At 42.5% G+C, this 24,943-nt stretch overlaps 1 protein-coding gene across 2 annotated transcripts in view; it reads left to right on the top strand.

Moving 5' to 3' along the window:
- ZNF414 (zinc finger protein 414) overlaps nt 1-24,943 on the top strand; it is a 213,148-nt gene that overhangs the window by 37,818 nt on the left and 150,387 nt on the right. Inside the window, exon 2 of one of the 2 annotated variants that reach the window (XM_040417773.1) lies at nt 10,546-10,681. In XM_040417773.1, coding sequence (XP_040273707.1) covers nt 10,546-10,681 — 136 coding nt within the window. Of the gene's footprint in view, nt 1-10,544; nt 10,682-24,943 lie in introns of both variants that reach the window. The other variant, XM_040417772.1, reaches the window with a different exon arrangement.

Here is a 24,943-nt window from a genome sequence, read left to right as displayed (position 1 = left end):
AAGAGCACCTTTCGGATTTCACAGGTCATTTTTTACAGAATTTGATTTCAAACTCCTTACCACACATTTGGGCCCCTAGAATGCCAGGGCAGTATAACTACCCCACAAGTGACCCCATTTTGGAAAGAAGAGACCCCAAGGTATTCGCTGATGGGCATAGTGAGTTCATGGAAGTTTTTATTTTTTGTCACAAGTTAGTGGAATATGAGACTTTGTATGAAAAAAAAGAAAAAAAAATAATCATTTTCCACTAACTTGTGACAAAAAATAAAAAATTCTAGGAACTCGCCATGCCCCTCACGGAATACCTTGGGGTGTCTTCTTTCCAAAATGGGGTCACTTGTGGGGTAGTTATACTGCCCTGGCATTTTCCAGGGGCCCTAATGTGTGGTAAGTAGGTTAATGACCTGTGAAATCCGAAAGGTGCTCTTTGGAATGTGGGTCCCTTTGCCCACCTAGGCTGCAAAAAAGTGTCACACATCTGGTATCTCCGTACTCAGGAGAAGGTGGGGAATGTGTTTTGGGGTGTCATTTTACATATACCCATGCTGGGTGAGAGAAATATCTTGGCAAAAGACAACTTTTCCCATTTTTTTATACAAAGTTGGCATTTGACCAAGATATTTATCTCACCCAGCATGGGTATATGTAAAAAGACACCCCAAAACACATTCCTCAACTTCTCCTGAATACAGAGATACCAGATGTGTGACACTTTTTTGCAGCCTAGGTGGGCAAAGGTGCCCAAATTCCTTTTAGGAGGGCATTTTTAGACATTTGGATACCAGACTTCTTCTCACGCTTTGGGGCCCCTAAAATGCCAGGGCAGTATAAATACCCCACATGTGACCCCATTTTGGAAAGAAGACACCCCAAGGTATTTAATGAGGGGCATGGCGAGTTCATAGAAAAAAAAAAATTTTGGCACAAGTTAGCGGAAATTGATTTTTTTGATTTTGTTCTAACAAAGTCTCCCTTTCCGCTAACTTGGGACAAAAATTTCAATCTTTCATGGACTCAATATGCCCCTCAGCGAATACCTTGGGGTGTCTTCTTTCCAAAATGGTGTTATTTGTGGGGTGTTTGTACTGCCCTGGCATTTGAGGGTCTCCACAATCATTACATGTATGCCCAGCATTAGGAGTTTCTGCTATTCTCCTTATATTGAGCATACGGGTAATGAGATTTTTTTTTTCCGTTCAGCCTCTGGGCTGAAAGAAAAAAATGAACGGCACAGATTTCTTCATTCGCATCGATCAATGTGGATGAAAAAATCTCTGCCAAAAAAAAAAAGGAGGGGAAAGGCGTCTGCCAGGACATAGGAGCTCCGCCCAACATCCATACCCACTTAGCTCGTATGCCCTGGCAAACCCGATTTCTCCATTCACATCATTCGATGTGGATGAATAAATTATTGCCGGGATTTTTTTTTTTATATATACAAAGTGTTTGCCAAAGTATATGAACACCGCCACCTCCTCAGCTCATATGCCTCGGCAAACGTATCTTTTACTGCAGAGGAGAAATCTCGTCTTGCAGCGCCGCATACACCGACTTGCGTGTAATCTGACAGCAGCGCAATGCTTCTGTCAGAATGCACATCAGTGCTGCAGCTAGTCGATCGGTTGGTCCACCTGAAAGGTAAAAAAAACAAAACAAAAAAGAAAAGAAAAAACCAGGCCGCAAAGCAATAACTTTATTAACTTTAGAACAGAACATATTAACTTTTTTTTAAACTTTTTAAACTTTTTTACTTACCTGTAATTTTTTTTTTGTTTAGTTTTTTTTACCTTTATAGAACAAACCTCTCCTTCCCCATGGGACAATGTGCAAAGCGCAAATCGCGCAAAGATGTGGCGAAGTACGTTATGCACTTTATCCCAGGTGAAAGGAGAGGTTTGCAGCAGCTGTGAGTAAAAGGGCCCTAATAGCCCTGTGTGCCTGTCCTGTGAGATGCAATCCCTATGCTGGGTGTTCCTGTGTGTGGTACTTCCGGAAACACTCACCAAAGCATAGGGCAGGGTGGTCAGGACAGTCAGGACAGAAATAGCGGGTGTCACGCCTTATTCCACTCCTGCTACAGACACGACATCTTTTTCGGGGTGACGGTTGGGTTGAGGTACCAGGAACGACACTGGGGAAATGTCGCTCGTGTAGACGGCTAACTACACTGGTGGATGGGGCCACGGAACCTCCTGGGTAAAGGAGGTTCTCGATGATCTCTTCCTGGAATTTGAGGAAGGATCGTGTTCTCCCAGCCTTACTGTAGAGAACAAAACTATTATACAGCGCCAATTGAATTAAATATACAGACACCTTCTTATACCAGCGTCTGGTTCTGCGGGAAACTAAATACGGAGACAACATCTGGTCATTGAAGTCCACCCCTCCCATGAGCGCATTATAGTCGTGGACACAGAGGGGCTTTTCAATGACACGGGATGCTCGCTCAATTTGGATTGTCGTGTCTGCGTGAATGGAGGAGAGCATGTAAACGTCACGCTTGTCTCTCCATTTGACCGCGAGCAGTTCTTCGTTACACAAGGCAGCCCTCTCCCTCCTTGCAAGACGGGTGGTTACAAGCCGTTGGGGGAAGCCCACGCGACTAGTTCGCGCGGTGCCACAGGCGCAAATCCGTTCTAGAAACAAATGCCTAAAGAGGGCCACACTTGTGTAAAAATTGTCCACATAAAGATGGTACCCCTTGCCGAATAAGGGTGACACCAAGTCCCAGACTGTCTTCCCACTGCTCCCCAGGTAGTCAGGGCAACCGACCGGCTCCAGGGTCTGATCTTTTCCCTCATAGATCCGAAATTTGTGGGTATAGCCTGTGGCCCTTTCACAGAGCTTATACAATTTGACCCCATACCGGGCACGCTTGCTTGGGATGTACTGTTTGAAGCCAAGGCGCCCGGTAAAATGTATTAGGGACTCGTCTACGCAGATGTTTTGCTCGGGGGTATACAAATCTGCAAATTTCTGGTTGAAATGGTCTATGAGGGGCCGAATTTTGTGGAGCCGGTCAAAAGCTGGGTGGCCTCTGGGACGGGAGGTGGTGTTGTCGCTAAAATGCAGGAAACGGAGGATGGCCTCAAATCGTGCCCTGGACATAGCAGCAGAGAACATGGGCATGTGATGAATCGGGTGCGTGGACCAATATGACCGCAATTCATGCTTTTTTGTCAGGCCCATGTTGAGGAGAAGGCCCAAAAAAAATTTAAGTTCGGAAACTTGGACTGGTTTCCACCGGAAAGGCTGGGCATAAAAGCTTCCCGGGTTGGCGGATATAAATTGTGTGGCATACCAGTTTGTCTCTGCCACGACTAAGTCCAAGAGCTCCGCAGTCAAGAACAGCTCAAAAAATCCCAGGGCCGAACCGATTTGAGCTGTCTCAACCCGAACTCCAGACTGGGCGGTGAAAGGGGGAACTATAGGTGCGGATGAAGTTGGTGACTGCCAATCAGGGTTTGCTAGCACCTCAGGGATTCTAGGGGCTCTACGGGCCTGTCTGTGCGGTGGCTGCGACGGGGTAACTAGTGCACGTGCCACCGTACCAGCTTCAACTGCCCTTCTGGTGCTCGCCACGTCACCATGTTGTACGGCAGTGCTGGTACTAGGTCCAGGGAGGGCTGCGCTGCTGGTGTATGCCTCACCACGTGATCGCCGCAGTGCGTGTAAAATGAATGTGCAGTGATCAAAAAATATATTTTTTTTCTCACTGCGGTGGGGCGGGCGTGGGTGAACGCACGTGTGGGCGACCGATCAGGCCTGATCGGGCAAACACTGCGTTTTGGGTGGAGGGCGAACTAAAGTGACACTAATACTATTATAGATCTGACCGTGATCAGTTTTGATCACTTACAGATACTATAAAAGTACAAATGCTGATTAGCGATACGCTATTCAGCGAATAAAAGTGACTGCGGTGCGGTGGGGTGGGCGCTAACTGACGCTAACTACCTAACCAAGGGGCCTAAACTATCCCTAAAACCTAACAGCCAATACTAGTGAAAAAAAAAAAGTGACAGTTTACACTGATCACTTTTTTTCCTTTCACTAGTGATTGACAGGGGCGATCAAAGGGGTGATCAAAGGGTTAATTGGGGTGCAGGGGGGTGATCTGGGGCTAAGGTGTAGTGTTTGGTGCTACTCACAGTTCAGTCTGCTCCTCTGCTGGATCCAACCGACGAAAAGGACCAGCACAGGAGCAGACAAGCCATATAACAGATCATATTTACTAATATGATCTGTTATATGACTTTTGATTGGATTTTTTGAAAATCGCCAGCCTGCCAGCCAATGATCGTTGCTGGCAGGCTGGTGACGAACTTGTTCTTTGAATTTTGTCGGCCCGCGATGCGCATGCGCGGGCCGGCTTTGAGCGAAATCTCGCGTCTCGCGAGATGACGCGTATATGAGTGATTGTGCGCAGCGCTGCCACCTCCGGAACGCGAATCTGCGTACAGCGGTCCGGAGGTGGTTAATGACAGCAATGAAATGCAGTGGAAAGGTTTTTTTGGGATTAAGTTAATTTTCATGGCAAAGAAGGACTATGCAATTCATCTGATCACTCTTCATAACATTCTGGAGTATATGCAAATTGCTATTATAAAAACTTAAGCAGCAACTTTTCCAATTTCCAATATTTATGTAATTCTCAAAACTTTTGGCCACGACTGTACAATGGTCTTCCTGGAACCAATTAATAGTGCAACTTGAGGGACCACTGTACTTGTAACATTCTTTGTTTTCTCGTTGATGCAATCCCTTATCCAATATTATAACAGAGCCGCCCTTATCTACTGGCCTAATCATAAGATCAGGATTTTTCTTTGAATTATTTAGAGCTTTCCTTTCACCCTTTAGTAATACTGCATTTGGGGTAAACCGGTGGCATAGATTGTAATTTAGCAAGCTCCTTTTCAACCAGAAATTGATAATGGAAAAAAGGGGAAAATTGCAGCTCTCACCTGTTGCACCTGTTGTGAGCACGGACACCAGCCTGGACACGGCTGTTTATTTGAAATTGTAAAAATCGATGAGGAAATCCAGCTCTTTAACAACAGGAGATACTTTATTTATAATGCGGTAAAAACTTTCCAATCCTCATACGCAAGAATCAATTTACGCATTTCAGACCCTCATGTTTTGGTCCTTAATCATGACATGATTAAGGACCGAAACATGAGGGTCCGAAACGCGTAGATTGATTCTTGCGTATGAGGATTGGAAAGTTTTTACCGCATTATAAATAAAGTATCTCCTGTTGTTAAAGAGCTGGATTTCATCATCGATTTTTAGGAACTGATGATCATCTATGGTTTCAGTACTAGACTGAATTGGGTAAAAGCCAAGATTGCGCATCTCAAATTGAGGAATTTATGTAATTTTAGTTTGTGCTCCGATGCTTCCCCTTTCCCTGCGCTGAGCATAGGTCAAGGACTTTTTCTTTAGCTCCGATGACGTACTGGGATTTTCCTTGGCATGCTAGGCTGAGGCTTCCACCTAGCAGTTAGCCTGGTGACGTCACCGTCACCTGTTAAACAAGCTAGGGCAGTGCTAAAGACCACCCACTACTGCTAGTGACGTCACCAAGGAACACTGTTAGGCGGAAGTCCTCGCCTAGCAGTGTAAGGGCTCATGCTCTTGCCATGTGCACACTGTATCAAGGATGCGGACCCATTGACTTGAATGGGTCCGCAGTCCAGATAATACGGTGCAGAGGCAAGGAGTGGAAGGCCACAGACTCTCTACAGAGTGCTTCTCTGTGGCATTTTGGTCCGTGCCTCCGCGCAGCAAAAAAATGTAACATATTCTATTTTTTTGCGGTGTGGAAGGATCACGGACCCATTCAAGTTGAATGGGTCTGCATCTGTCAGCGCCAGCCACACAGATGGTGCCCGAGCATTGGGGACCGCAATTTGCAGTGCCCAGTGCACTGAATGGGACACACACATTTGAGCCCTAAGGTTGTAAATAATACAGCCCTTGTCATGCCCTGATACTCTACTCATACGGGCTGATTGGGTAAAGAAGGAGTTATGTCACAACCCCTTGAACAGGTTTTTCACCAGTTGACTCCAACTGCAATTCTTGCATTGTCCAAATTGCCATTTTTTTCTTGAAAGAGATCAGTTTTACACATTAATCAATGAACCACACAATTCAGAAATATTCATAAGTGCATGTGAATTTTCCCATTATTATTCTCAGAGAAAAAAATGTCTTTTCACTGTAAGTAGTCTCATGAAACGATTAACATTCAAAAGAGTGGTAAAAAGATCTATGAGAAGCCCCAAAACTGATGACTTTTGATAGTATTGAGATTTGATCTGCAGTTATCACTTGCGCTGACATATTAAATACAGTAGATGTAATATTTTTTAATAACGTTTGGTTGGTTGTCGATTATAATATTTTTTGCTGTGCCTGGCATTGTTTCTTTCCTCCCCTAAGTGTTCTTTTATTACAGGGGGTTTATGTTTGGTCTGAGCTGTGTAGTTTTATTATTGTTGACGTGGATGTGTCTTTTTCGCTGATTGTGCATCATGTGCTGTAGATCTAATATATTATCCGAATCTGTGGAATCCCAAGTAGTATCTGTATTTCATAATCGGTGGATGAAAAACTGACCCTAATTACATTACTTTGTTCTCCAGAAATTTTATTTTTATTTCTTAAGAATTGAAATAGCATTAGGCTGATTTGCGCGGCCACTAATAAACATTATTTGTTTGATAATCATGCAAGTCACAATCAGTTTTCTTTTTATTTGTGATCTCTCTCTCCAGTTTAGTGTCTTTTTTTTATTTTTAACCCGGACATACCTAGAATTTCACGCAGGCAGCCCCCTGATATGAGCATCGGAGCATTTCAAGCTCCAGTGCTTTCCCTTGCCCTGTGCTGGACGCGCAGGGCAAAGGCTTTTTTTATTTATTTATAACAACACACTGCTGGGCGGAAGCCTCTGCCCAGCAGTGTTCCCGGTGACGTCACCAACTCTGATGGGCAGGCTTTAGCAGTGCCCTAGCCTAGACTCCACTATCTCCCTGTGCCATCAGATCTATTCCCCCAGTGCCTTCAGCTCTCCCCCACCCCAGTGCCTTCAGCTCTCCCCCACCCCAGAGCCATCGGCTCTCCCCCACCCCAGAGCCATCGGCTCTCCCCCACCCCAGAGCCATCGGCTCTTTCCCCCCCCCCCCCCCCCTTTGTGCCAGCAGCTCTTTCCTCCTACTTGTGCCAGCACTCCAGAGCCGACACTCCATCTTTCCACGCTGCTCTGCGTCTGACGTCACACAGCGCGTCAGGTTATGGCGTGCATACGTCAAGAGGTCAGTGCAGCACGGGACCATGGATGTGCTGTGGAGTGTCTGGAGGCCGCCTGCTGGAAAGGCGAGTATTGCGGCCCAGCGGGAGACCACGGAGCGGGAGTTATAGCAAGCGCTTCACTCCCACTCCGTGGTCACGTGACACAAACGAATCTTCAATGCAAAAAATTTGCATTGAGGATTTTTTAGTGTCGAATTACTTGATTCACTCAAGTAATCGTTTCAGCCCTACTCCGATGCTCATTACAGGGGGCTGCCTGGGTGAAATTCTGGGTATGTTCTAGTTCATCTCTGAACCCGGACAACCCCTTAATTCGATAACCCCAGCTCCTGTAGTTCTTATTCCTCTTCATGTAGAATGAGCTGAATCAATTTAATGGAGCATTCTGAAAGGTACCTTTGCATTTACCCTTTGTACATGCAAAATTGCACCATTGTTGTTCAAAGGATTCATTATCTACACCACTCACAAAAAGTTAGGGATATTTTGCTGTCAGGAGAAAATTATGGAAAACTTGAAAAGTTTATACTACATGTTTCTCACATTACTAATATTTGGCTAAAAATAATTTTTTCAATTGGCCTTTATTAAAAATATTGAGCTATTCTGTCACAAAGGGTTAACGGTTTTTCTAACTGTGGCTGGTACTTTCACTTTGTGCCGGTCATCTAATAAACCATATCTGTAAACTACTGAAGTCATAAACACTTATTTAAAGGGGTTCTTTGGGAATTAAGAAAATGAAAATACTTAAATTACTTTAGTATAAATATATTCCCAAATACATTTAATTATTTATAATGGTTAATTTTGTCTAGGGCGCAATCGTTAGGCGAAATAAAATGGTAATATAAAAAAAAAAAAGACAGGTGCACTCTGCGGTCTTACTAAACCCTCAAACTGATGTTAAAATTGAGTGATTAGCCAACATGTCCTACTATGGAGGACATGTCTGAGCTCGAGCACCGCGCCAAGGTTTCTCAAGTAGCTCGGGTCCTAACATTCACCTACCTGTGCCGTATGGGCAATACCAGGCGCCAGTGGACGAATTACAAGAGCGTGAGGTCCGACTCACAGAGAACTAATGGAAGGTTTTTGGTAATATATTTATAATGTAGTAATATTTAAGTAATTTCATTTTCTTCATTCCCGGAGAACCCCTTTAAGCCACATTCTTATTTATCAGTAAGGGCTGTGGAGTCGGTAGATAAATCTTCCGACTCCGACTCCTCAGTTTTATGTACTTCCGACTCCGACTCCTCTGTATTAATATGCGAATGTATTTTATACATTCCTTGAGGGAAAGAAACGCAACCTACCACAGGACTACTGGCTGGGAAGCTGATTTCTCCTTTGTGTGCTTATCTGCTGCTGAAGATAGGGCAGTGGGAGGATCCAGGAAGGGGCATTTATTCTAAAACATGATTTTCCTAGGAGAATCCCATAGTCATGTTTAAAGTTTAAGCTAACAATCGGAGTTTACAAGTTTTTATAGCCTTAGCTAAATGACAGCAGTTTTTCCAATGGTTTACAGCTTCAGTCTTGAACTATTGGCCCTCCATTCCCTTCACTTATACAAGTGTCTCACTCTCTAGTCCTGCAAAAAACATATTTATTTAATCCCTTATCAGTGAGAGGCTAGGTTACACATGGACGCTGCGTTCCCTGTAAAAACAGAACACAACACTATGGAAAGTATAAGTATTGCAGCTCCTAATTGTGCGTTGTGTGCCATATAGTGAAGCACATGAAAAGCATGCTTCTTCACGGTCACTTAACGTGTTCGTTTTGCGGTTACGTGAGGCACTGCATGCATTGGTCTTTATTCTTACAGTAGAGAAGTCATTAATTATAACTTTTTGTGAATTGGGACATTTAAACTTGCTTTTTTTTTTATTCCAATCTAAATTTAGTAGGAGTAGGAGTCGGAGTCGGTGCATTGTTTGCCGACTCCGACTCCAGGTACCCAAAATTTCCCCCGACTCCGACTCCTCGACTCCGACTCCGCAGCCCTGTTTATAAGGTCAGAGAGCAGATATAAGGAGTCCGTCTGCTCCTTGTCCGACAGAAAAGGCAGAAAAATCTACAGGCTGCTTGTAGAGCATCTCAGCTATCTACAGAAAAAGGAAGCCATATTTTTTATAAAGACCAATTAAAAAATATATTGTAGCTCAAAATTAGTACAATTCAATAATAAAAATAAATTGCCCCCAAAGGTATACCAAGCAAACAAACAGAAAACGGAGCTCACACAGTACCGTTGTAAAACACATATAATTTTTATTGTAACATGATTAAAATATATAGAAAGAGACACTAAAAATGAAGGAGAGTGACAGCAAAAACGCCATCCTGGTGCTGCACACGTGTCAAAGGAGGTGACAAGCGTATCTAAATGTAATGTAATTACCGAATATTTAAATATACAATAAATTATGCATATAAAGGATATACAGGATGAGTCTCAATGACGTTGACCACATGGCTAAGGTATTAAAACCACATACATATGCTAAAGTGCATAGACTATAGTAAATTCACAGTGCTCACCAGGTATAAGAGGTCACCTTTACCCAATGCCAATAGGACTAAAAGGCAGAGACTCACCTAATGATGACAGTGTGCTGTACTAACCAGGAGGGCGCTACCCCAAAGGTATATATAGCTTTTAAGGTGAAAAATTGCTCAGTCCTAAGGGGACTGGTTGTAATAGTGTCTGTCATAATACAAGCGATGGGTCATGTACATATAAAAAATATATTTTTAAATATCTAATGCTAATACGCTGTAGTTACTTAAACGTTGCACGTCCAAACTATATTATGTAAACAAACAGTGGGAAGACTGGACTGGCGGCGCAGAGAATGCTGCTGGAAAAAGATAAGTATGCAGTCATTTTAGTTTATAGCATTCTGGGGAATTCCTCAAATTTGTAATTATCTTGGACAACCCCTTTAACTACTATATATTGATGACTACATCCCATGAAGGAGCGCCGGTGCCTTCTCAAACAGCTGATCGTCGGGGGTTCCGGGTGTCGGACCATCAACGATCAGCTACTGATAACCTATCCTGAGGATAGGTCATCAGTATCAAAATCCCAGAAAAAACCCTTTAAGTAATAAGTTATCCTTTCCTGTCTTTTAATGTATTATTATGATACAATGAATGATAATTATCTAATAAACTTGTACCTACTTATCTATATTCCTTTAGGAAAAACAAGAGGAAACTACTGCAGAGCCACAAACTGCAGATGCAGTTCCTTCCACACCCCAGTCTGTAAGAGGGGTCAAACTTGAGACCAAGAGGCCAAGAGAAGGAGGCAGAAAGAAGAACCTCTTACTCTCAAGTATGTATAGTGAACCATGGTACATTGCTTTATACATGACATATTGATTGTGAAGAAGCATATTAGCATATACCGGTAAATTACGCACCCACTTTTTACCCCACAAGTGTATTTTTTTTTTTTTCTAGTCCTTGAATTATATATTCTAATGTACTAGAATCTGGACAAATGCTGCCTTGATTCAGAAAGCCTTTAGTATAGCTGAAGAGGACTAGAAATCATTTAGAGCACCTTTCAGCATGCTTTCATAGTATTTAGCAGGAGCCAGAACTAGAATCTAGAAACGGAAATATATACTTATAGGACTAGCTACACTGTGCAAAATTATATGTATTTTTGAGAATTAATTTTGTTTAACTACAGTGCTGTCGGTCAATCCAAAATGTGAGTAAACCTCAAACCTGAATATTTATAAAGCAAAAGTGAGGTTTTTGGCTTTCTTAGGAGAATATCTTTGTGTATATACAGTTGCAAGAAAAAGTATGTGAACCCTTTAGAATGATATGGATTTCTGCACAAATTGGTCATAAAATGTGATCGGATCTTCAGATAAGTCACAACAGTACACAATCACAGTCTGCTAAAACTAATAACACACAAATTATTAAATGTTACCATGTTTTTATTGAACACACCATGTAAACATTCACAGTGCAGATGGAAAAAGTATGTGAACACTTGGATTTAATAACTGGTTGAACCTCCTTTGACAGCAATAACTTCAACCAAACATTTCCTGTAGTTTCAGATCATACGTGCACAACGGTGAGGAGTAATTCTTGACTATTCCTCTTTACAGAACTGTTTCAGTTCAGCATTATTCTTGGGATATCTGGTGTGAATCGCTTTCTTGAGGTCATGCCACAGCATCTCAATCGGGTTGAGGTCAGGACTCTGACTGGGCCACTCCAGAAGGCGTATTTCCTTCTGTTTAAGCCATTCTGTTGTTGATTTATTCTATGCTTTGGGTCGTTGTCCTGCTGCAACACCCATCTTTTGTTGAGCTTCAGCTTAAGTTCTCCTGCAAAATGTCTTGATAAACTTGGGAATTCATTTTTCATTCGATAACAGGGCCCAAACCATGATGCCCTCACCACCATACTCCACAGTTGGGATGAGGTTTTGATGTTGGTGTGCTGTGCCTCTTTTTCTCCACACATAGTGTTATGTCTTCCAAACAACTCAACTTTGGTTTCATCTGTCCACAGAATATTTTGCCAGTACTGCTGTGGAACATCTAGGTGCTCTTGTGCAAACTGTAAATGTGCAGCAATGAATTTTTTTGGACAGCAGTGGCTTCCTCTGTGGTATCTTTCCATGAAATCCATTCTTGTTTAGTGTTTTACATATCGTAGATTCGCTAACAGGGATGTTAGCATATGCCAGAGACTTTTGTAAGTCTTTAGCTGACACTCTAGGATTCTTCTTCACCTCATTGAACAGTCTGCGCTGTGCTCTTGCAGTCATCTTTACAGGACGCCCACTCCTAGGGAGAGTAGCAGCAGTGCTGAACTTTCTCCATTTATAGACAATTTGTCTTACCGTGAACTGATGAACAATAAGGCTTTTCTAGATACTTTTATAACCCTTTCCAGCTTTATGCAAGTCAACAATTCTTAGGTCTTCTGAGAGCTCTTTTGTGCGAAGCATCATTCACATCAGGCAATGCTTCTTGTGAAAAGAAAACCCAGAACTGGTGTGTGTTTTTTAGGGCAGGGATGCTGTAACCAACACCTCCAATCTCATCTCATTGATTGGACTCCAGTTCGCTGACACCTTACTCCAATTAGTTCTTGGAGATGTCATTAGTCTAGGGGTTCACATACTTTTTCCACCTGCACTGTGAATGTTTACATGGTGTGTTCAATAAAAACATGATAACATTTAATTCTTTGTGTGTTATTAGTTTAAGCAGACTGTGATTGTCTATTGTTGTGACTTAGATAAAGATCCGATCACATTTTATGACTAATTTGTGGAGAAATCCATATCATTCCAAAGGGTTCACATACTTTTTCTTGCAACTGTAACTATTGGGGAACTATTAGTGTACAAAATTATTTTGTAACTAAATGAAAAAGGCCCGACTATCTTAGCAATTGCAAAAGTGCCTCATCCCTCTTCAGAGTCTGTTAGGGCTGTTTCACACGAGCGGATGCCGTGCGTGGCATCCGCTCCGTGAAAGAGTGCCAAGACCCGATGCAGACTGCAGAGGCACGGAGCATTAACATGACTGATAATGCTCTGTGCCTCTCTGTGACCTCTTTACTACGAAATCACAGTGACAACTTTGATTTCGTAGTAAAGAGATCACAGAGAGGCACAAAGCATTATCAGTCATGTTAATGCTCCGTGCCTCTGCAGTCTGCATCGGGTCTTGGCACTCTTTCACGGAGCGGATGCCACGCACGGCATCCGCTCGTGTGAAACAGCCCTCAATCTCTTTATTTTTTGTCCATTTTGCCTTATAATTATGCATATCTCAATATAGGGTCTTGATTAACTTAGGCCACACCCTCCCTCATTATACAAATACACAACATCTGATATGCTTCAGTCCAATAAGCATTCAAGTTTATAAAGCCTGCAGTTGGAAAATATGCATAAAAATGATATGGTCAAAGTACTTGTCTAATAATTGTGCCCACAGTGTATGTTTGTAGTCTTGTATTTTCTCCATATATTCATATAATGTATGTTTTGTCAAAAACCAGTCCCCTCAATGAAAATTATCTTTACAATAGCCACAAGCTCTTCTTCACTGAGATAGATACTTTCAAAAATAGAAGTGTTAATAGTTTATTTTTATCAGTTAACAAAATGCAAAATGAATGAACTAAAACAGAAATCTAAATCCTATCAATATTTGGTGTGACCACTCTTTACCTTCATAACGGCTTCAGTCCTTCTAGGTACCTTTGCACACAGTTTTTAACAAAACTCTGCAGGGAGGTTGTTCCAGACATGTTGGAGAAATAACCATAGATCTTCTGTGGATATAGACATGCATAAATCCTTCTGTCTTTCTTGTAATCTCAGACAGAGAAATACAGACAGGTACTTGTCCATCACGCAGTACCATCAGGGAGATGCCTGGCTCCAAATTTATGACCATACTGAACAATCAGCGAGGGTCATTAAGAGCTATCTTCAGTGTAAAGAAGACCGCGGAGTCCTAGAAGCGATGATATGGTCCCCACAGAGGCCAGATCTCAACATCATTGAGTCTGTCTGGGATTACGGGAAGATACAGAAAGATTTGAGAAAGTCTACATCCATAGAACATCAAATACTATGTGCAAGTGTACCTAGAAGAACTGATTGTGTGTGTGTGTAAAGAGAGGAGCCAACTTCGTCTAGTGTCCTCTTTACCAAATTTTTTTTTTTTATTTGATTCCTAGCCAAATCAATTCTACTCAAATTGAATGTGCTCTAATTGGTCTGAAAAAATTGGTATATGACACTCAGGTCTCCTTGTCTTTTTCTTTTCTCCAAGTATTGCTCCCCCCTCCTTTTAGGCTCTTTAATGCAATTACAGCAATAGCAAATAATGTCAGTGTCACTGACTAAGGCTACTTTCACACTCGCGTTTTGGGCGGATCCGTCATGGATCTGCAAAAACGGATTCTAATAATAATACAACCGCATACATCCGTCATGAACGGATCCGTTTGTATTATCTGTAACATAGCCAAGGCGGATCTGTCATGAACTCCATTGAAAGTCAATGGGAGACAAATCAGTTTTCCATTGTGCCAGATTGTCAGAGAAAACGTATCCGTCTCCATTGACTTACATTGTGTGCCAGGATGGATCCATTTGGCTCAGTTTTGTCAAACAGTCAGGCAGCGTTTTGCTGTCCGCCTCCAGAGCGGAATGGAGACTGATCAGAGGCAAAGTGATACATTCTGATCAGATCCTTTTCCATTCAGAATGCATTAGGGCAAAACGGATCCATTTTGGACTGCTTGTGAGAGCCCTGAACGGATCTCACAAACGGAAAGCCAAAATGCGAGTGTGAAAGTAGCCTTACATAGCTTTGGGTAAACACATCATTGACCACATAAACATAATTCACGTTTAACACAATGCAGCCTTGCAATTGTTATGCTTTTTAATATTGTAAATTAATCAAAAATTGTCCCTTATTGGGGACCGGTGGTGTTTGAATACACACTGTTATCGAAGAAAAAAACTGTGGCTTGTTCTCAACAAGCAATCCACAAATCATGCTTAAGGGTCCGTTCACACATCCGCAAAATGGGTCCGCATCCGTTCCGCAATTTTGCGGAAAGGGTGCAGACCCATTTATTTTCAATGGGGTCGGAATTTGCTGTCCGGATCCGCACTTACGCATCGTGCTTCCGTTTCCGCAAAAAAATAGAACATGTCCTATTCTTGTCCGCAATTGCGGACAAGATTAGGTATTTTCTATTATAGTGCCGGCGATGTGCGGCCTGCAAATTGCCAGTGTCTGTGTTTTGCGGATCCACAATTTGCGGATCTGTAGAACACTTACGGACGTGTGAATGGATCCTTAAGGGGACAGGCGCCTGCCCCTGTTTACAGTATACGCATAAATAGTAGTGTTAGAAAGTGTGTTTTTATGAACAAGACTTGAAAAATTCTCCTTCTTTGGGAGTAGCATAAGTACAGGGTGCATGTGTAAGGTCTAAGGTGTGTAGGGGTATTAGTGGCATCTGGCAGCAGTAGCACCACAGCATGGAACAGACAAGGCAGTACCTAGTAGATAAACTACTCACAAATAGGGATATTTGGCTCTCGGGTGAACTTTATGGAAAATTTTAAAAGTTCAGGCTACAGTGATATATCATGAGCATTAAAGTAGAAGCAATAGTGATTTCCTTATCTCAAACAATTTATTAAAACAAAAGCCAACAACGGTGGTGGGTATACCCCCTCAAACAAAGTCAATGTCTCAATAACTTGTCATGTGGCCTTGAGCATCAATTTTAGCTTGACACTGATGTCTCTTGCTGCTCACAAGTCAAGTTATTGTCTGCTGAGGCATGGCACCCCACTCTTCTTTAAGGGTGGTCATCAGGTCATTGAGGTTCTGGGACACAGAGTTATGAGCCTCTACATAGCAACTCAGCTGATCCTATAAGTTTTTAATGGGATTCAGTTCTGGAAAAAGTGCAGACCACTCAATTTGAGGTACCCCAGACTCCTGCAGCCATTCCCTAATGATTCGACCTCAAGGAGCTGGCGCATAGTCATTCATGAATTTGAAATTAGGTCTGTGTTGTTCATGCAGAGGCACAATGACTAGATTAATGATGTTATTCAAGTAGTATGGGCTTGTCACCGTACCGTTCACAAAGTGTAGGGCATTTCTGTATTGACTAGACACACCTGTCTACAATTGTAACATGACCACCACCAAAGGCAAACAGTGGCTAATGCATAGTGCTCTACCTGACCTCTCCAAAATTGTTGGCGGCCATCTTCCTTTTGGCTTTGAATGGTCTAATGTGACACTTGGGTGCCTCTCACCTCCCTTAAACGTGCCTGGAGTTTTGTGGCATTCATCTTCCAGTTCTGCACGGCATTGTTCATAATGAAGCGGTCATCAATTTTGGATGTGGCCTTTCTGTGACTCTTCCAGTCTCTCTGTATCTCTGTTGCAACAGATGTGAACAGCATGATGAGGAGGACTATTTAAATACAAATGATAGCCAGGATATGGATTTAAGGAACATCAGGAGCTATGCGGTAGATTCACGATAATCTTTATTCACAGGGTTGTCAACACGTTTCTGGGACGGAGCGTCCCCTTCATCACAACAGTAATGGTAAGACATGCACAGGGAAGCTTTAAAAAGGCAAATTTTTGGCTGGCTGACTGAGGAGTGGGGTAGGGGGAGGTACACAAGTGTGTTTTACATAATTAAGAGTCTGCAGTTAGTATTGTAGGGTAGTTTGCCGATGGTGAACAATAATAAAGGTACAATAAGGATACAAATGCTAATAAAATAAAGTAAGTATACATGTAGTGATAAATATGTCTGTGAAGGTTCTCATTTATCCAGGCAACTGGACTTAATGTAGATTTCTTGATTTCTTCCAATGAGCTTTCTCAATTCTGAGTGACTGTACAAGAATTCTCTGGGAATAAATATGTAACTGAATCAACATCTGGTAATTATACCCAGCATGGGGTCAAAGGTGTTGATTCCATTATCCTAATTGGAGTCAGTAGGTGATAATGACCTCCCAGAAAAAGGTGTCAAGACAGCATTCTATGTGGCAGACAATAGATGTCTAACCCCCCCCCCCCCCCCGCGCGCCTCTATTCAAGCTTGGCTTCTCCATTTTTACGTAGATGGCCTCCTTCACACCTTCTTATCCAAAACACGTACTTGACTGTCTTCAAAGGTGTGACCTGTTTCTTTTAGATGTAAGTACACGGCTGAATCTTGACCAGAGGTTTTGGCTCTGCTATGCTGAGCCATACGCTGATTTAGTTGTTGTTTTTGTTTCGCCGATATACAGTTCTGAGCATTACTCATTACACTGGACTGTGTACACAATGTTGTCCATCTTGTGATTAGGCATTGGGTCTTTTGGGTGAACCAGTTGTTGCCTCAGTGTGTTGCTGGGTTTAAAGAAGACAGGGATGTGATGTTTATTAAAAATGCTTTAGAGTTTCTCAGACACCCCAGCTACATATGGGATAACCATATTCTTGCGTCTGTCATGCTTCTCGCCCTCACTGGTAGTGCTCTTTCTTCAACTTCCTTCTGTTTTGACAAAGGCTCAATCTGGATACCCACAAGTTTTAAGTGCCCCTCTGAGGTGTTTGAATTCCTTCGCCTTGGCCTCTGTGCTGATGGGGATTTTCTCTGGGGATGTTTTTAATAAACATCACATCCCTGTCTGCTTTAAACCCAGCAACACATTGAGGCAACAACTGGGTATAATGACCTCTGACCCCATGCTGGGTATAATTACCAGATGTTGATTCAGTTACATATTTATTCCCAGAGAATTCTTGTACAGTCACTTAGAACTGAGAAAGCTCGTTGGAAGAACGAGTGAAACGTTTTCAAGAAATCTACAGTAAGTCCAGTTGCCTTGATTTATTCTTTACAGATAAGTAGTGATAAAGGTACAGTGCAGATAAAACTAACTAAAATCAAATAAACTAAAAAGTAAATTGGATATGTACATGAATACAGTACACACATCAAAACTCGTGGATTGGCTAGTGGTATCGCATATCCACGGACTCTTGTGCCTCCTTACTTGGATATATGAATCCATCGATATGGATTACTTAGATATTCCATGAAATCCATATTAAACCATGTGTTGGATTGTAGTAATTGGGTAGTAGGTAAGGAATTAGGCAATATACATACATATATATATATATACACTGCTCAAAAAAATAAAGGGAACACTTAAACAACACAATGTAACTCCAAGTCAATCACACTAATGTGAAATCAAACTGTCCACTTAGGAAGCAACACTGAGTGACAATCAATTTCAAATGCTGTTGTGCAAATGGGATAGACAACAGGTGGAAATTATAGGCAATTAGCAAGACACCCCCAATAAAGGAGTGGTTCTGCAGGTGGTGACCACAGACACTTCTCAGTTCCTATGGTTCCTGGCTGATGTTTTGGTCACTTCTGAATGCTGGCGGTGCTTTCACTCTAGTGGTAGCATGAGACGGAGTCTACAACCCACACAAGTGGCTCAGGTAGTGCAGCTTATCCAGGATGGCACATCAATGCGAGCTGTGGCAAGAAGGTTTGCTGTGTCTGTCAGCGTAGTGTCCAGAGCATGGAGGCGCTACCAGGAGACAGGCCAGTACATCAGGAGACGTGGAGGAGGCCGTAGGAGGGCAACAACCCAAAATCAGGACCGCTACCTCCGCCTTTGTGCAAGGAGGAACAGGAGGAGCACTGCCAGAGCCCTGCAAAATTACCTCCAGCAGGCCACAAATGTGCATGTGTCTGCTCAAACAGTCAGAAACAGACTCCATGAGGGTGATATGAGGGCCCGACGTCCACAGGTGGGGGTTGTGCTTACAGCCCAACACCATGCAGAACGTTTGGCATTTGTTAGAGAACACCAAGATTGGCACATTCGCCACTGGCGCCCTGTGCTCTTCACAGATGAAAGCAGGTTCACACTGAGCACATGTGACAGAGTCTGGGGACGCCGTGGAGAACGTTCTGCTGCCTGCAACATCCTCCAGCATGACCGGTTTGGCATTGGGTCAGTAATGGTGTGGGGTGGCATTTCTTTGGAGGGCCGCACAGCCCTCCATGTGCTCGCCAGAGGTAGCCTGACTGCTATTAGGTACCGAGATGAGATCCTCAGACCCCTTGTGAGACCATATGCTGGTGCGGTTGGCCCTGGGTTCCTCCTAATGCAAGACAATGCTAGACCTCATGTGGCTGGAGTGTGTCAGCAGTTCCTGCAAGACGAAGGCATTGATGCTATGGACTGGCCCGCCCGTTCCCCAGACCTGAATCCAATTGAGCACATCTGGGACATCATGTCTCGCTCTATCCACCAATGTCACGTTGCACCATAGACTGTCCAGGAGTTGGCAGATGCTTTAGTCCAGGTCTGGGAGGAGATCCCTCAGGAGACCGTCCGCCACCTCATCAGGAGCATGCACAGGCATTGTAGGGAGGTCATACAGGCACGTGGAGGCCACACACACTACTGAGCCTCATTTTGACTTGTTTTAAGGACATTACATCAAAGTTGGATCAGCCTGTAGTGTGTTTTTCCACGTTAATTTTGAGTGTGACTCCAAATCCAGACCTCCATGGGTTAAAAAAATTGATTTCCATTATTTTATTTTTCTGTGATTTTGTTGTCAGCACATTCAACTATGTAAAGAAGAAAGTATTTCAGAAGAATATTTAATTAATTCAGATCTAGGATGTGTTATTTTTGTGTTCCCTTTATTTTTTTGAGCAGTGTATATACAGGGTGGGCCATTTATATGGATACACCTTAATAAAATGGGAATGGTTGGTGATATTAACTTCCTGTTTGTGGCACATTAGTATATGTGAGGGGGGAAACTTTTCAAGATGGGTGGTGACCATGGCGACCATTTTGAAGTCGGCCATTTTGAATCCAACTTTTGTTTTTTCAATAGGAATTTCACAAGAAAAACAATGGTGTGCTTGGTTTTAACGTAACTTATTCTTTCATGAGTTATTTACAAGTTTCTCTTTGTTTACAGCCATTGACATGTCGCCGAGGTTAACACGTGAGGAGCGGATAGAAATTGTGTTGATGTCTGGTGAACGCAGTAAGCGGGTCATTTCAGCAGATTTCAATGCAAGACACCCTATGAGACCACCCATCTCCCATGCTACAGTTAGGAAACTTCTTGCTAAGTTTCGTGAATTTGGTTCAGTGTTGGATTTGCCAAAATGTGGACGCATGAAATCTGTCTCTAATGAAGAAACATCAGTGGCTGTCCTAGCTTCATTCAGCAAGAGCCCACAGCGTAGCACTCGCCGCATGTCACTGGAGAGTGGCATTAGTCGAACATCCCTTCGGCGGATATTAGCTACTCACAAATGGCACCCTTACAAACTCCAGCTACTGCAGCATCTCAACGAGGATGACCCAGATCGGCGCACTGAATTTGCAGAATGGGCAAAACAAAAATTGGAACAGGACCCTCAGTTTACGCAGAAGATTTTGTTCAGTGATGAGGCAAACTTTTATGTGAATGGTGAAGTTAACAAACAAAACCACCGCTATTGGTCTGACACTAACCCACATTGGATAGATCCCTCCAAGACTGTTGGAACAAAAAAATGTATGGTATGGTGTGGTATATGGGGTACAAAGATATGGGGGCCATTCTTCATCAATGGAAACCTCAAGGCCACTGGATTTGCGAAATTGCTACATGATGATGTGTTTCCCTCTTTATGCACTGAAGCTGGCACGTTCCCTGAGTTTTTCCAGCAAGATGGTACACCACCACATTATGGGTGTCAGGTCTGAGCATTCCTAGATGAACAGTTTCCTGGAAAGTGGATTGGTCATCGTGGGCCAGTTTAATGGCCCCCAAGGTCTCCCAATCTGACCCCCTTAGACTTTTATCTTTTGGGTCATCTGAAGGCAATTGTCTATGCTGTGAAGATACGAGATGTGCAGCACCTGAAACTACGGATACTGGAAGCCTGTGCTAGCATTTCTCCTGCGGTGTTGCTATCAGTGTGTGAAGAGTGGGAGAAGAGGGTTGCATTGACAATCCAACACAATTGGCAGCACATTGAACACATTTTATAAGTGGTCAGAAACTTGTAAATAACTCATGAAAGAATAAAGTTACGTTAAAACCAAGCACACCATTGTTTTTCTTGTGAAATTCCCAACAAGTTTGATGTCACATGACCCTCTTCCTATTTAAACAAAAAAAAGTTGGATTCAAAATGGCCGACTTCAAAATGGCCGCCATGGTCACCACCCATCTTGAAAAGTTTCCCCCCTCACATATACTAATGTGCCACAAACAGGAAGTTAATATCACCAACCATTCCCATTTTATTAAGGTGTATCCATATAAATGGCCCACCCTGTATAATATATATATATACAGTTGCAAGAAATAGTATGTGAACCCTTTGGAATGATATGGATTTCTGCACAAATTGGTCATAAAATGTGATCTGATCTTCATCTAAGTCACAACAATAGACAATCACAGTCTGCTTAAACTAATAACACACAAAGAATTAAATGTTACCATGTTTTTATTGAACACACAATGTAAACATTCACAGTGCAGGTGGAAAAATTATGTGAACCCCTAGACTAATGACATCTCCAAGAGCTAATTGGAGTGAGGTTTCGGCCAACTGGAGTCCAATCAATGAGATGAGATTGGAGGTGTTGGTTACGACTGCCCTGCCCTATAAGAAACACACACCATTTCTGGGTTTGCTTTTCACAAGAAGCATTGCCTGATGTGAATGATGCCTCGCACAAAAGAGCTCTCAGAAGACGTACGATTAAGAATTGTTGACTTGCATAAAGCTGGAGAGGGTTATAAAAGTATCTCCAAAAGTCTTGCTGTTCATCAGTCCACGGTAAGACAAATTGTCTATAAATGGAGAAAGTTCAGCACTGCTGCTATTCTCCCTAGGAGTGGCCGTCCTGTAAAGATGACTGCAAGAGCACAGCGCAGACTGCTCAATGAGGTGAAGAAGAATCCTAGAGTGTCAGCTAAAGACTTACAAAAGTCTCTGGCATATGCTAACATCCCTGTTAGCGAATCTATGATACGTAAAACATTAAACAAGAATGGATTTCATGGGAGGATACCACAGAGGAAGCCACTGCTGTCCAAAAAAAACATTGCTGCACGTTTACAGTTTGAGCAAGAGCACCTAGATGTTCCACAGCAGTATTGGCAAAATATTCTGTGGACAGATGAAACCAAAGTTGAGTTGTTTGGAAGAAACACACAACACTATGTGTGGAGAAAAAGAGGCACAGCATACCAACATCAAAACCTCATCCCAACTGTGAAGTATGGTGGTGGGGGCATCATAGTTTGGGGCTGCTTTGCTGCATCAGGACTTGGACGGATTGCTATCATCGAAGGAAAAATGAATTCCCAAGTTTATCTAGACATTTTGCAGGAGAACTTAAGGCTATCTGTCCACCAGCTTAAGCTCAACAGAAAATGGGTGTTGCAACAGGACAACTACCCAAAGCATAGAAGTAAAACAACAACAGAATGGCTTAAACAGAAGAAAATACGCCTTCTGGAGTGGCCCAGTCAGAGTCCTGACCTCAACCCGATTGAGATTCTGTGGCATGACCTCAAGAAAGCGATTCACACCAGACATCCCAAGAATATTGCTGAACTGAAACAGTTCTGTAAAGAGGAATGGTCAAGAATTACTCCTGACCGTTGTGCACGTATGATCTACAACTACAGGAAACGTTATTGCTGCCAAAGGAGGTTCAACCAGTTATTAAATCCAAAGGTTCACATACTTTTTCCATCTGCACTGTGAATGTTTACATGGTGTGTTCAATAAAAACATGGTAACATTTAATTCTTTGTGTGTTATTAGTTTAAGCAGACTGTGATTGTCTATTGTTGTGACTTAGATGAAGATCAGATCACATTTTATGGCCAATTTGTGCAGAAATCCATATAATTCCAAAGGGTTCACATACTTTTTCTTGCAACTGTGTGTATATATATATATAACACATCATTCTCCCCTTATTAGTTTCATAATATTTATATTATTTATATTATACGTTTCTATTTACTCCATATTGTTGGTTCCATAGTTTCTATATTATATTCTCATTCATTTCGTTAAGACCATGCGGGGTGAGTGTGTTTAGCTGGTAGATCCAATAGATCTCCCGCTTCTGAAGAGGATCAAATCTGTTGTATGGGTTGGGCGGTATAAAATCTATCGGGGTTATCTTAATAGTATATCTTTCTTTTTCCAGAGTATTAGCACAGTGCCTTGATAGGCTATGTTTTGCGTAGAGTTTTTGTATGTTGTGTCGATGTTGATTCAGACGGCAATGTAGTTTCTGGGTTGTACGCCCTACATATTGGAGGCCGCATTCAATAATCTAGATTACGTATGAGGGGTGACAAGTCAGGTGATGTCTGATGTCAAAGGAGGTTTTGGTAAAAAATTAGAAGAAGAAAACCGCAGCACTCCAACTTCTCAATGTATTTCGGTGTTTATTCCTCACCCAACATGCAACGTTTCGACTCCAGTGAGTCTTTGTCTTTGCTGCGGTTTTCTTCTTCTATTTTGGTACTTTGGGGACCCAAGGTCAGGATCCGACATCTCAACAGTGATGGTCAGTTCGCACTGTTCGCCAGCGAACACATGTGGGCTGCCATCTTTAGTAAGGTAGACTCACCCGTCCGGCGATGCACAGGTAAGCCCTTACCTGTGCCGGGAGCCGGTCTGAAATCAAATGCAGTCACCGGGAGCAGGCAGTTCCGAGAACAGCCCGATGAAGGCCCCCGCGGCTGTTCTCGGAACTGCCTGCTCCCGGTGACTGCATTTGATTTCAGACTGGCTCCCGGCACAGGCACAGGTAAGGGCTTACCTGTGCATCGCCGGCCGGGTGAGTCTACCTTACTAAAGATGGCAGCCCGCATGTTTTCACTGGTGAACACTGCGAACTGACTATCACTGCATCTCAACAGATAGTGCTGTCCTTCTCTTTTCTTTTTGTTGCAAATTAGGTTTTGTTGGTATTTGAGGAAAACGTTGTCTTGTGTATGATACTGAAGCAGCAGAGACAGCGGGGAGTGTTGCATTTGTAACTCCCTAATTTTTGGGTGCCTTTGGGAGTGTGTCGCTCCTGGTGGTGCTTGGGTTTGCTTGGTGCCAATAAATTTCTGATGGTGGGGGCGCATCTGTATGTAATTTTAGGTTTATTCGGGAGATATTTTTTAAGGTGTGCGTCTTGTAGGAAAATGTGCCATTGTTTTTGTAGAACTTGTAGAATGACGGAGTTTGATGTGCTGAATTGTGTGATAAAGTGGATATATTTTGGCGCTTTTTGCTCTTTTTTGCTCTGTTCTAGGCATTCTGTTTGTGTTAATTGCAAGCTCTTTTTATACGCGTCTTGTATGATATTGTTGGGGTATTGTTTTTTATTAAATCTTTTTTCAAATTTCTAAAATCCTTATGATTGGTATAGTTTCGCCTGATCCGTTTATACTGGCTGTATGGTATATTTTTAAGTCATTTTTTGTGGTGGAAGCTGGTATAATGAATGTAACTATTAGTGTCGACAGTTTTGAAGAAGGTTTTTGTCATTAGTATGTTTTCTTGATTAGTGATAACGATGTCTAAAAATTCAATAATTTTGGGGTAAAAGTGATACCCCAATCTGTGTGGTTTAGGCTATTGCAGAACTGTAGAGCCTACTCCTCATCCCCGTCCCAGATAATAAACAGATCATTATCATTCGCCCATAAAGAGGTATGCGAAGGATGGCGCTACTTGCTTCCACATAACTGTCCCAGTGCATTGGTGGTAAATGTTATTATACACTCACCTAAAGAATTATTAGGAACACCTGTTCTATTTCTCATTAATGCAATTATCTAGTCAACCAATCACATGACAGTTGCTTCAATGCATTTAGGGGTGTGGTCCTGGTCAAAACAATCTCCTGAACTCCAAACTGAATGTTAGAATGGGAAAGAAAGGTGATTTAAGCAATTTTGAGTGTGGCATA

Source organism: Bufo bufo, chromosome 2 (genome assembly GCF_905171765.1).
Source record: "Bufo bufo chromosome 2, aBufBuf1.1, whole genome shotgun sequence".
In the NCBI taxonomy this organism is placed as follows: Eukaryota; Metazoa; Chordata; class Amphibia; order Anura; family Bufonidae; genus Bufo; species Bufo bufo.
This window is presented reverse-complemented; position numbering and strand designations above follow the sequence as displayed.